Source organism: Ochotona princeps, chromosome 4, assembly GCF_030435755.1.
Source record: "Ochotona princeps isolate mOchPri1 chromosome 4, mOchPri1.hap1, whole genome shotgun sequence".
Lineage (NCBI taxonomy): Eukaryota > Metazoa > Chordata > Mammalia > Lagomorpha > Ochotonidae > Ochotona > Ochotona princeps.
In genome coordinates, this window is record NC_080835.1 from 13,430,723 (window position 1) to 13,443,171 (window position 12,449).

General features: G+C 38.0%; 2 protein-coding genes across 2 annotated transcripts; both read right to left on the reverse strand.

Annotated features, from left to right (window-relative positions):
• Positions 1–251: 251 nt before the first annotated feature.
• On the reverse strand, positions 252–1,178 carry LOC101518466 (olfactory receptor 4P4-like). The gene has a single exon (XM_058662261.1). It carries the CDS (start codon positions 1,176–1,178, stop codon positions 252–254), a length of 927 nt encoding a protein of 308 aa, XP_058518244.1.
• A 9,356-nt stretch (positions 1,179–10,534) lies between these two features.
• On the reverse strand, positions 10,535–11,464 carry LOC131479977 (olfactory receptor 4P4-like). Its single transcript, XM_058662262.1, has one exon. The coding sequence runs from the start codon at positions 11,462–11,464 to the stop codon at positions 10,535–10,537; it is 930 nt and encodes a 309-aa protein (XP_058518245.1).
• Between the last annotated feature and the right edge of the window lie 985 nt (positions 11,465–12,449).

Genomic DNA, 12,449 nt, shown 5'->3' on the forward strand with positions numbered 1-12,449 from the left:
AAAGATATATGTAAGAAAGCCATTTCTTGCACCCTTGAAATCTGCAAGATCACAATTGTGAAGATTTGAAATGTGTAAATTGCAGGTTGCAGTGTGAATGATACAAATATACCACCTTGTCTCTCAGATTCATTTTACATGAGTGACAATTTACTCCGACTCCCAAAGAAAATGCAAAATGCTTCTATGTAAACTCTCCAATGATGGCTTACCAAGGGATGTGGAAAAAACTAATCTGAATACTTCATGATTTATTTAAATTCTGAATGTGACAATAGAGACCACACCTTCCGCAAGGCAAGTTTCATCTCTGTATTTCTCAAGGTGTAGATGAGAGGGTTTAGCATGGGAACAATCACAGTGTAAAACACAGACACTTCCTTGTCCTTATTCTCACTTCCTGCAGGTAGTACATAGATATAGATGCAAGGCACAAAAAACAAAACTACAACCATTATGTGAGAGCTACAGGTTGACAAGGCTTTGCGACGCCCAGCAGAGGACCTTGTCCTGAGGTTGTATAAAATGAGAATATAAGATACCATAACAAGAAAAGTTGAAACTACCACCATCCCTTGATTAGCAATCACTAAGATACTAACCACATGGATATCTTTGCAGACCAGTTTCAGTAGAGGTTTCACATCACAGAAGTAATGATTTATTTGATTGGGACCACAGAAAGGTAAGCTGAGTACCATGAGCAGGAGAGCAATGGAGTGCCAAAACCCCAGAAGCCAAGCCATGGCAATCAGCATGTGGCACCTCTTCCGGTTCATGATGACCATGTAGTGCAAGGGCTTGACAATGGCCACATAGCGGTCTAATGCCATACACACCAAGATGAAGATTTCAACACCGGCTAGCAGGTGGAGAGTAAAGAGTTGTGTCATGCACTTCGCATAGGAAATGTTCTTTCTTGCTGCAGCTAAATCCCTGATTAGCCGTGGAACCACAGTGGAGGTGTAGCAGACATCCATGAGGGAGAGGTGGCACAGAAAGTAGTACATGGGCTGTTCAATGAGGTGGCTGCAGGTGATGGTGAGCAGGATGATGAAGTTCCCCATCAAGACCGCCAGGTAGCAAAGCAGGAAGAAGAAGAAGAGCAGTAGCTCTATGTACCTATTTCCCCACAGTCCCATGAAAATGAATTCTGTGACATTGTTATGAATTTCCATGTAGTCTAGCTGCATGAAGAATACTCATGGGAACTTCAATCCATCTGAACTAGTGGAGAATGCAGTACATATTTAATATCACTTTTTAAAAACTTTTTGGGGCATTGTAATTTGAGATAGTGATGCAGGTCATAAATAGTTATTACTTCTTAATTTGAAATTATTTTAAGAACAGCCTGACTAATTCTAACGATATTTAATAAATGAATGATTTATACCAGACAGCATATGTATCACACATAAATGCCAAACATGTCTTATAAATCCCATGTTACACATGAATAAATGCAGGAAAAATGCAAATATGGTTAGTGCATTACACAAAAACCTTCAGATCATAAAAGATTCTTATGTTTCATATCTGATGCCAGATTGCATGCTCCACACAACAAAAGAAATTTCAGCTGTGTTCCACAACTGAAAAAGAATTATGCTCTTTGACTTGTGCTTTGCTATGCAACATTTGCAAAGTCATTTCCTTTGTTTTTCTGCATACAACTCGCCTAAAAATCTCCACTTCATAACTCTCATTTCATACAGCTAGTATTAATTAATCTCTATGACTGAAAAAGTGTCAATACTTAATTGCATCTGAGACACCAGGTAATAAGGGTTTCGGTGACTTCCCATTGCACACCTATGCAAAATTCAAAGAGAGTAGGAATTGAAGAAAGCATTTTAGGTCATCTGAACATAAGGTCCCTGCGCTGTGTTTTTGCTTTGTCACAAGATGATGAATTAGAAAAGCAAGTTCACATATAGAAAGAGAAACACATGTTGGTACCATTGTTATGGGTTCAAATTGTGCTGGAGATTCTGCGAGTGCAAGCACATTGAACAATCCATCATACATTTAGACATGATCCCAAAAGTCTCCCATTCAAAACCAAAATTATTTGCAAAAGCCCACTCTGAGGAATTGTTTCATTGGTGCTTCAGCTGAACCTTGGTAGAGTGAAAACAGAAAAGCATTTAAGGACAATGTCTGGCTCTTCTGATGAATTACATAGAAAACCCCGACAGGGAAAATTCTATTTATTTCCATCTCTTTGACTGTCACAGGTATACTACACAAAAAAATTAAAACTGAAAGCCATAGTCTCTTAATTATTTGTTATATTTAAAGCAAAAATATTCCGATAGCATACATTAACAAAAAACCGGTTTTCCAAGAGCTTAAAAACACATTGCATGAAACTAAACATTTTGCATTCACTAGCTCATTTAGCTTTCATCAGATGTAATGAAATGTAAAGTATTTAATATGCTGCTTAACAAATATGTGACCTATAAAATAGCATATACTGCAAATGACAAGGGAGAGATCTACAGCTAAATCGTATCCATATGGTTCAATGCCTCACAATCTATAATATCTCAAAAACAAAAATTGAAGTTATAAAATCTTTTCCTTTATATTAACTTGTTCTTAATTGACATCCAGATACTTTTCAACACCCTCAACTGAAAATAAACACCAACAAAAGTATTCCATAAGTATTTATGCTTTAAAGATGGAATTGGCAAACATAAAATTTTAAAAGTTACTCAAATTCCCAAGTAAAATGGTATTCCCACTTTAATATCCTTATATATAGCATTTTTCAAATGTCAGTGTTGTGCTCCAGGATGATTCCCTCTACTATTCTGGCACAACAGCATGAAATAGCAAAAAGCAGCGAAATGCACCTGTCACACCCCTGAATCTTAATCCAGAACAATCTTTCAAGGTTCATTGCTTGGATTTCTGTGAATTAAAAAGCCTAAAGGATACCTGAGGGAAAAACTCCCATGACATGTTGCTGAAACAATTGAATCTGTAGTTTAAAATTATCCAATTTTGTTTATGTGGCCATAGAAATGTTGTTTGGGACTTGTGTCTTTTGCTTATCTATTCAGTTTATTGCACATGAAATTCAAGATTTCCATAAAATGACACCATTGATAAGATATCCTGGCTATTTCTCTCTTTCTCTTTTACTATAATAATTTCCTCAAAATTTGAAATCATTAGAAGTTTATTGTGGAACATAAATATGCTTCCTAATTGTTCAATTGGATCAGTATGCAGAGTATATCACAAAAATATTAATATTAGCTTCATCAACATAGAATCATTACCATATTCATGGAGACATTAAATAATTACTCAATATTTAATTATGCCCATTTGAGTTTTATCAACTATATTGACTATTTTGTGTTTATAGTTACAGCCATTTACGGAGTACTAGCTGAAACAGGAATAATGCTGTAATATAAATCTAATTGTCTACTATTTTTAACTGATTGTGGTTTTCTTGGTTTTATTTTTATGTCACCTTGAAAGGACAAAATAGGAGTGTTAGTAGAACTAATTGCAACAGGTTATATATATTGTTCATAGCAGAATATGATCCAAGTGGGGTTACATATCAAAATTATGTTAGGATACATAACATAATATAGCTTACTTCCTGTTAGGAATACATTTTAGAAAGAAAGAAAAAAAGTTAAATTGCTGGGAATGCTTTTGTGATTCTTTCTCCATTAGCTTCACTTCACACTTTGTGTGTGTGTGTGTGTTTTAAGAATTTATTTTTTTTATTAGAAAGTCAGATATATAGATAGGAGAAAGGACAGAGAGGAATGTCTGTCCACTGATTCACTCCCCAAGTTAGCACAACAGCCATAGCTGAGCCGATCTGAAGCCAGGAGCCAGAAACTTCTTCCAGTTCTCCCACATGAGTACAGGGTCCCAAGGCTTTGGGCCATCCTCGACTGTGGCTGCTTTCCCAGGCCACAAGCAGGGAGCTGTATGGGAATCAGGGCCACTGGGACACAAACTGGCACCCATATGGGATCTCAACACATGCAAGGTGAGGACTTATACCCACTAGGCTGCAGTGCTAGGCCCATACTATATATAATGCATTTTTGACCACATCCTAATCAATTGTCTTGATAGGTACGCATCCTTGTCAAATATGTAAACAATATCAGAGATAAAGTTGAAAAAAAAAGGTTGAAAGGATTTGGCAAAAGAAAGGCTATTCTGAACTACAATCAAAAAGAGAAAATGACTTTCAGATTTCCATTGTAACATGGAATGATAGTAGTTCACAATAATGTATTATCCACCATATAAAGAACCGCAAATGAAGAACTAACAAGCTTGAAACAAACATGAAGATACTAAATGTAAAATGCATTTGCCTTTCTTGGTAGTTGTTTTGTTTACATCTTTGAAATACTGCATTGTACACCAAAAAATGCAGGCAATTCACATTGTACTGAAAAGTTTTAAATTAACATTGTTATAATAATAGTCTATAATCATATTACAATTATATTACCAGTAAATATTTCTTTTCTGTTTCATGTGTATAATATTAGATGAAAGACCTGGAAAATAATAAATGTTGACACGAATCAGCATTAGACAATAGTTAAACTACAAAGACGTATAGGGGGAATCAAGAGCAATCCTGACAACCTCTTAACAGGAGGTCATATGCGCAGAGCGGGGGGGACCCCAGAGTGGAGCAGGGGGACAGGAGTCTTGTATCCCAACCCTGAAGACTCACGCATTCTCACCAAGGACTATCAGTATGAGCACCAAGGACTGCATCCCAACTGCCAAGGAGACCACTGGGGATTGGAGTGCCTTTGGAGGCCAAGAAATCTGAGGTCATCCACTCCCGCTTGGATCTACCACATGGGATGTAAGAGGTCCAAATCCTTCCTCGCAGGATCCAAGAGCATCAGAACAACAGTCAGGAGCCCTGAGCAGTCTGCAGAAACAGAAGAACATTAAACTTCCTTCGGGACTGGAGGGGAGCTCTCTCTGGTCCTCGCTTGGTTCCAACTTGGGGTCCCCACCCTCTCTCGCAATGACCATCAGGATCACTCCAGACACCCCTCAAAACAAATAATCAAACAAACAAAAAATCTAGAATAAATAGACAGAGAACAACAAGGAAAGCTTGGAATCAGACAGGAAATGGTCAGGGTGGATTCACTTATACCTTACTAGGTGGGACACAAAGATTAGTTACTCCTGACTAGGGTATTGAAGATTTCTCTGCACACCCCTCCTAAAACTGCTCTGCACCTCAACTGTTGATATATGTTTTGTTAGAGTTATAAGCCAGTCTAGACTACCCAAAAAACAGCCAGGTTCAGCAAAATTATGCTTCAATTCTATAAAATGCTAAATATTAGAATGAAAATAGACACAAGACAGCTGAACAGTAATCTATAGCCATTTTAAGATGTATAGAACCCAGTTGTATATAAACTAAAATTGAAATGTCAATGAAGTAGTCACAGGATGTGGTTAAGAACTTGCATTTTTTTAACATATTGGTTACTCAATACTATGTCAATTAACTCCATCACATTATAAATTGTTGCTGATGTTATGTTGGGGCTTTTAATTGATTCGGATGATACTCGGCCGGCTCTACCTTCAGACCGGAGAAGGTCTCCCCAACAAGTCGTTGAACTTATCTGGTCAGTAAGATGTTGGACTTTATGCTTGGTATATGCTTGCAATGAAAGAATCTCAAGTGAATTTGAACTATGGTTATGCAACAAAGTGGAGGAATCCACCATGGGGGGAGGGTTTGGGGAGGGGTTGGGGGAATCCCAGTGCCTATAAAACTGTGTCACATAATGCAATGTAATCAATTAAAAAAAAGAAAATTGAGAATTTTCTACCTTATTGATAGAATTGCAAAATTATGCAAAACTATGTAATACAGCCAATATATTTTTAAATATATATTCAAAGCATGTGGCATTCTGTGGGGTCTCCAGCTTGTTTCCGACCTGTTCCACTTTATATCCAGCTCCCTGCCAATGGCTGGATGCAACAGTGGGCGCAAATGAAGTATTTGGGCCCCTGTAAGCATGTAGAAGACCTGCATGAGGCTCCTGCTTCTGTCTTGAGCCTAGTTAGTGCTGGCCAATGCTGGACTCACGTCTGGGGAGTAAACGAGGTGACTGAGGACATCTCTCTTTGTCTTGATTTCAAGACTCTAGCTCTATCTCCAGGGTTTTTTCCCCTCAATCTCTAGTTCTGACATTAGAATATGTAAATAAAATGTTGCTTATTTAAAAATCACATGAATAGTTGTCAAAATATACAATCATCCAAATACACATCACCTGAGGTCAGAGGAGCCATAGCAAAACCTAAAGTTTTTCTGAGGATCCATCAGAAAATTCTAGAGGCAAAAACATAGTCTTTCAATGGGTTGTTAATGTTTCAGGGTACTAATCATTTAGTTATTTTATCTACTCAGGAACTTGCAAAGTCCTTTAAGAGGATGTAGAAAAATGTTTATGAACAGTAGTATTAATGTCTCCTTGAGGCCAATTTTAAAAATTAAGTGTTAACAGGCAAGTTGTAAAAGTGTTATATGCAATTCATCTCTCATTGATTATTAATTCATAGGTTACATCACAATATCTTATGGGTGGTACAGTCAGTTTGAAGGTGCAATAATATATAATTTACAGGTACTATTTTTAGATTTGACATTGTTTTTATCTTATATTAAGGCAAGCATATGAAATTTGACCTTTGAGATTGGCTCATTTCTCTTAGCATTATAGTTTCCTGTTGGGTCCATTTTGCCACGAAGAAATGCTTTTTGTTGTTGTTGTTATTGTTTTAAGAGCTGAGTAGTATTCCATAGAGTAGATGAACCATAGATTCTTTATCCTGTCTTCTATTGATGGGCATTTTAGTTGCTTCCACGTTTTTACAATCATTGATTGTGCTGCTATGAACATAGGGGAGCATGCGGCTTTCTTATGTAACAGGTGTTTTTGATATATTCCGAGAGGTGCTATTGCTGGCTGGGTCATACAGTATGCAGCTTTTCAGTAGTCTGAGTATTCTGCCTACTGATTTCCATAGAGGCTGCACGAGCCTACAATACCACCAGCAGTGGAGTAGGGTTCCATGCACCCTCTCCAGCAAGTGTTGTTGCTGGTTTTCCATATGTGAGCCATTCTTACTGGCATTAGGTGGTACCTCAATGATTTTTTTTATTTCCCTTATTACCAGAGAACTTGAGCATTTTTTCATGTCTGTTAGCCATTTGGATTTGTTCCTTTGTGAAATGTCTGCCCATTTCTTGTGCCCATTTCTTGACTGGTTTGTTTGTTTTTGTTGTTTTGGTTGTTCTGGGGATCTTTGTATATTCTGGAGATTGGCCCCTTGTCTCCTGTGTAGTGTGCAAAGAATTTCTCTCATTCTGTAGGTTTCTTTTTTACTTCATTGATTGTTTCCTTTGCTAGGCAGAAGCTTCATAGTTTGATGTAGTTCCATTTGCTTATTTGATTCTTTATTGCTTTTGGTTTAGATAATTTTGTTAGGAAGCTAGAACCTACACCTAAATCTTGCAGTGTTTCCAACTTTTTTCTGGATGTAGATTTAGGTCTTTTATGCATTTAGGTTTGATCTTTGTGTATGGTGAAAGGTATCGGTCTAGCTTTTTATTTCTGCAGGCTATCAACCAATTGTCCCAACAGCATTTGTTTAAGAGACTTTCCTTTTTCCCTGGGTTGCCATCTGTTTTCTTGTCAAAGACTATTTGGCTGTACCTGTGTGGGTTTCCTTCTGCTTCTTCTAATCCACTCCATCGATCTTCTTCTCTGTCTTTGTGCCAGTACCAGGCTGTTTTAATAACCACCGACCTACAATATGTCCAAAGGTCTGGGATTGTGATCCCCCCAGCTAGATTCCTATTCTTTAGGATGGTTCTGGTTCTTCGTGGATTTTTGTGTTTGTAGATGAACCCTTGTATCACTTTCTTCAGCTCCATGAACAATGTTCTTGGTAATTTGATTGGGATCACATTGAATGTATATATTGCTTTTGGTAATATGGACATTTTGATGATATTGATTTTGCCCATCATGGAACATGGCATTTTTCTTCACTTTTTAAGTCTTCTACATTTTTTAGTGTTTTATAGTTTCCTTCATAGGGGTCTTCTGCATCTTTAGTTTATTCCCAGGTATTTCATTTTCTGCTCTGTTATTTTCAACAGTACATTACTGGTTAGTTCTTTTTCCACCTTGGGGCTATTTGCATGCATTAGGGTTGTTGATTTTTTAGTTCATTTATTTTGTACTCTGCCACTCTACCAAACTCTCATGTAAGTTCTAGCAGTCTTTTTATTTAGTTTCTTAGTTCTCCTACGTATAGGATCATGTCATCTGCGAATAGTGATAACTTGATTTCCTTGTTTCCCATTTGAATTCTTTTGATTTCTTTTTCTTGTCTTATAGTTTTTGTGAGTACTTTCAGTACTATGTTGAATAGCAGTGGTGATAGTGGACATCCTTGTCTAATTCCAGATCTCAGTGGGAAGGCTTCAAATTTTTTTTCCCATTCAATAGGATGCTGGCATTGGGTTTTTCATATATCACTTTGATTATGTTGTGGATTGTTTCTTCGTTGCCTATCTTATTTAGAGTTTTTAGCATAAAGTGGTGATGGCATTCATCAAAAGCTTTCTGTGCATCTATTGAGATTATAATACGATTTTTGTTCTTCACTATTGGATGTGTTGTATTATATTTATGGATTTACACATATTGAACCATCCCTGCATGCCTGGGATGAATCATACTTGGTCCAGATGAATGATCGGTTTGATGTAATTTTATTCTGTTGGTTAGGATTTTGTTGATACTAGCATCTGTGTTCATCAGGGATATTGGTCTATAATTTTTCTTCTCTGTTAATTCTCTATCTGGTTTTGGTATTAAGGTGATGTTGGCTTCATGCAATGAGTTTGGAAGGGTTGCTTCATTTTCTATTGTTTTTAAGAGTTTGTATAGGATTGCGATCAGCTCTGCTTGGAATATTTAGCAAAATTCAACAGTGAAACTGTCTGGCACCGGGCTTTTCTTTGTTGGAAGAGTTTTAATCAGTGATTCGATCTTTGCCTCAGGTATAGGTTTCTTCAGGTGATCTATTGCTTTGTGACTATGTTTTGGGAGGTAATGGGAGTCCAGGAAGCTTTCCATTTCCTGGGGGTCTTCTGATTTGTAGGAGTACAGTTATTTTTAGTAATTTCTAATTACTCACTTTTGGTTTTATATTTCTGTATGTGTTAGGGATCACATTGTATAAAAAAAAATCACCAAAGCCAAATTGCCGAATGGAGAATATTCATTAGAGAGCTAGCAAATGCCCCCACCCAAAACAGTTCTGAAGGAGATAGCCCCAAGTTATCAGGGCAGTGAGCTTTTAAAGCAACTATGACTCACACCCTGGGAGACTTTATGCTGACAGGCAAGCAAGCAACCAAGCAAGGGTACAGAAGCTGCAATCAGCAGGCCAGAGCCAAGATTAGCCATTCTACAGTTAGAGTTCTCACTTAACTTCTTAGAAACTGGTTCTACTTTTCATGGGGTTCAGTTCCCAGGACCTGGTTCCTCTTTAGGGGTGGAGGGTCACTCCAACCTGACCAGTGACTGTTGATGCACTCACTCTATAATTTTTCATGATGTCATTAATGGAGCAAAATGTTTTTCTAATTGTTTATGCTTTTACTTAACAAAATTTTTGCAAGGATGGTACATTATTCACTGTGTTAAAGATTACAAACCAAATCCTAGGGAGAACACTGACCACGTGAATAGCAGGCTTACATAAATATATAATGTCTGGGGACATTATAGTAGTCTTACTAGTGAAACACTAGAGCAAGTTGTTTGTTTATGGAGCATGGGTTACAAGGGAAGAGAGATTGACAATATCAAAGATATATTTTAGAAGAACATTTATTGAATACATTCAGTCTGCATTGTCATATTTGCAAATAGTTGAACTGTGTTAACTGCAAATTGAAATGAGAAAAACACGAACATTTGCATCTTACATTCACTTCACATGAGTGACAATTTACTCCAACTCCCATAGAAAATGCATAATGTGGTCCAGCATGATAGCGTAGCAGTTAAAGTCCTCGACTTCAATGTGATGGGATCCCATGTGGGTGCGGTTCTAATCTCAGTGGTCCCGCTTCCCATCCAGCTCCCTGCTTGTGGCCTGGGAAAGCACTAGAGGACCTTGGGACCCTGCATCCGCATGGGAGACCTGGAAGAAGCTCCTGGCTCCTGGCTCCTGGCTTCAGATTGGTTCAGTTCCAGCCAAGCGACCTCTTGGGGAGTGAACCATTGGATGGAAGATCTTCCTCTCTGTCTCTCCTCCTCTCTGTATATCCACCTTTCCAATAAAAGTAAAAAAAAATCTTTAAAAATGGAAAAAATGCATAATGCTTCTATATAAACTCCAAGTGATGACATACCAAGAGGTAGAATTGAAAACACAGTGAATGCCTAGTGATTTACTGTGATTCTGAATGTGACAATTGAGACCATGTCTTTCGCATGGCAAGTTTCATCTCCATATTTCTCAAGGTGTAGATGAGAGGGTTTAGCATGGGAGCAATCACAGTGTAAAACACAGACATTTCCTTGTCCTTATTCTCACTTCCTGCAGGTAGTACATAGATATAGATGCAAGGCACAAAAAACAAAACTACAACCATTATGTGAGAGCTACAGGTTGACAAGGCTTTGCGACGCCCAGCAGAGGACCTTGCCCTAAGGTTGTATAAAATGAGAATATAAGAAGATACCAAAACAAGAAAAATTGAAACTACCGCCATCCCTTGATTAGCAATCACTAAGATACTAACCACATGGATATCTTTGCAGACCAGTTTCAGTAGAGGTTTCACATCACAGAAGTAATGATTTATCTGATTGGGACCACAGAAAGGTAAGCTGAGTACCATGAGCAGGAGAGCAATGGAGTGCCAAAACCCCAGAAGCCAAGCCATGGCAATCAGCAGGTTGCAATTCTTCCGGTTCATGATGACCATGTAGTGCAAGGGCTTGACAATGGCCACATAGCGGTCTAATGCCATACACACCAAGATGAAGATTTCAACACCTCCCAAAAAATGGACAGTGAAGAGCTGTATCATACACGCGCCATAGGAAATATTTTTTCTTGCTGCAGCTAAGTCCCTGATTAGCCGTGGAACCACAGTGGAGGTGTAGCAGACATCCATGAGGGAGAGGTGGCACAGAAAGTAGTACATGGGCTGTTCAATGAGGTGGCTGCAGGTGATGGTGAGCAGGATGATGAAGTTCCCCATCAAGACTGCCAGGTAGCAAAGCAGGAAGAAGAAGAAGAGCAGTAGCTCTATGTACCTATTTCCCCACAGTCCCATGAAAATGAATTCTGTGACATTGTTATGAATTTCCATGTAGTCTAGCTGAGTGCAGAATACTCATGGGAAATGTAAACCATCTGAAATAGTAAAGAACACAGGACATTTTAACATCTCTTTTTCAAACTGTTAACCTTAAAATGTCATTAAAATTATTACTTTCTTAATCTGAACGCTTTTAAATCAACCATTTGTATTTCTAGTGATATATGATAGAAGCACATTTTACACATGGACATTCTTTCAGTATCTGTCAAGTTACTCTGAAAATCCAAATAAATATTCTAAAACATTCTATTCATGCAAAAATAATACAAATATTAATGATTTACTGCCCCTAATTATCAAGCTGGCAGTAGATGTGATCCCATATCTGATGGCAGATTTCTTGCTCCTAAGTGCTGTGCTACATGGTTCAAGCTCTTTTTTTATCCTGTCATTTACTGCATACACATACACAGAACCCTGCACTTCTCTCAAGTTCATATAATTTCTATGTGAAATATCCACTTCACAGTTCTAGTGGAATTCATATTTTCAATTGAAAAAGATTCAAGTCTAGATAACCGCTGAGAAATTAGGTAATAAGAGTTTCAGCCACTTCCCATTGAACATGCATGCAAAAGTCGCACAGGAGAGGCTGGAAAGGAGCAATTGGTGAGAGCATTTTTGGCCATCTGAACATGGGGTGTAGAATCTTCTGATGTAAATGCCTGACCTTTGGACTGAGTATTTTAAAGGGAAATTGTGGGGTTACACAGACGTATTAGAAATCTTTGAGAGGCTGTCATTCTCTGCTGACATGCTGATGCAGCCCTGTGACTCAGGAAGGATCCGGTGTTCAGTCGCACTGAGAACTGTGCAGCTCTTCTGAGGCGCTGCATCCGGGAGCAGAAGGAGAACACAAGGGTCTCCCCAGTGTTCCTGCACAGTACCATGGGAAGATATGTTGGTACATAAAATTGTTGAAACCCACCAGTGTATGTTTTTAATATATATCTTTTCTCTGAATGTGAAGACT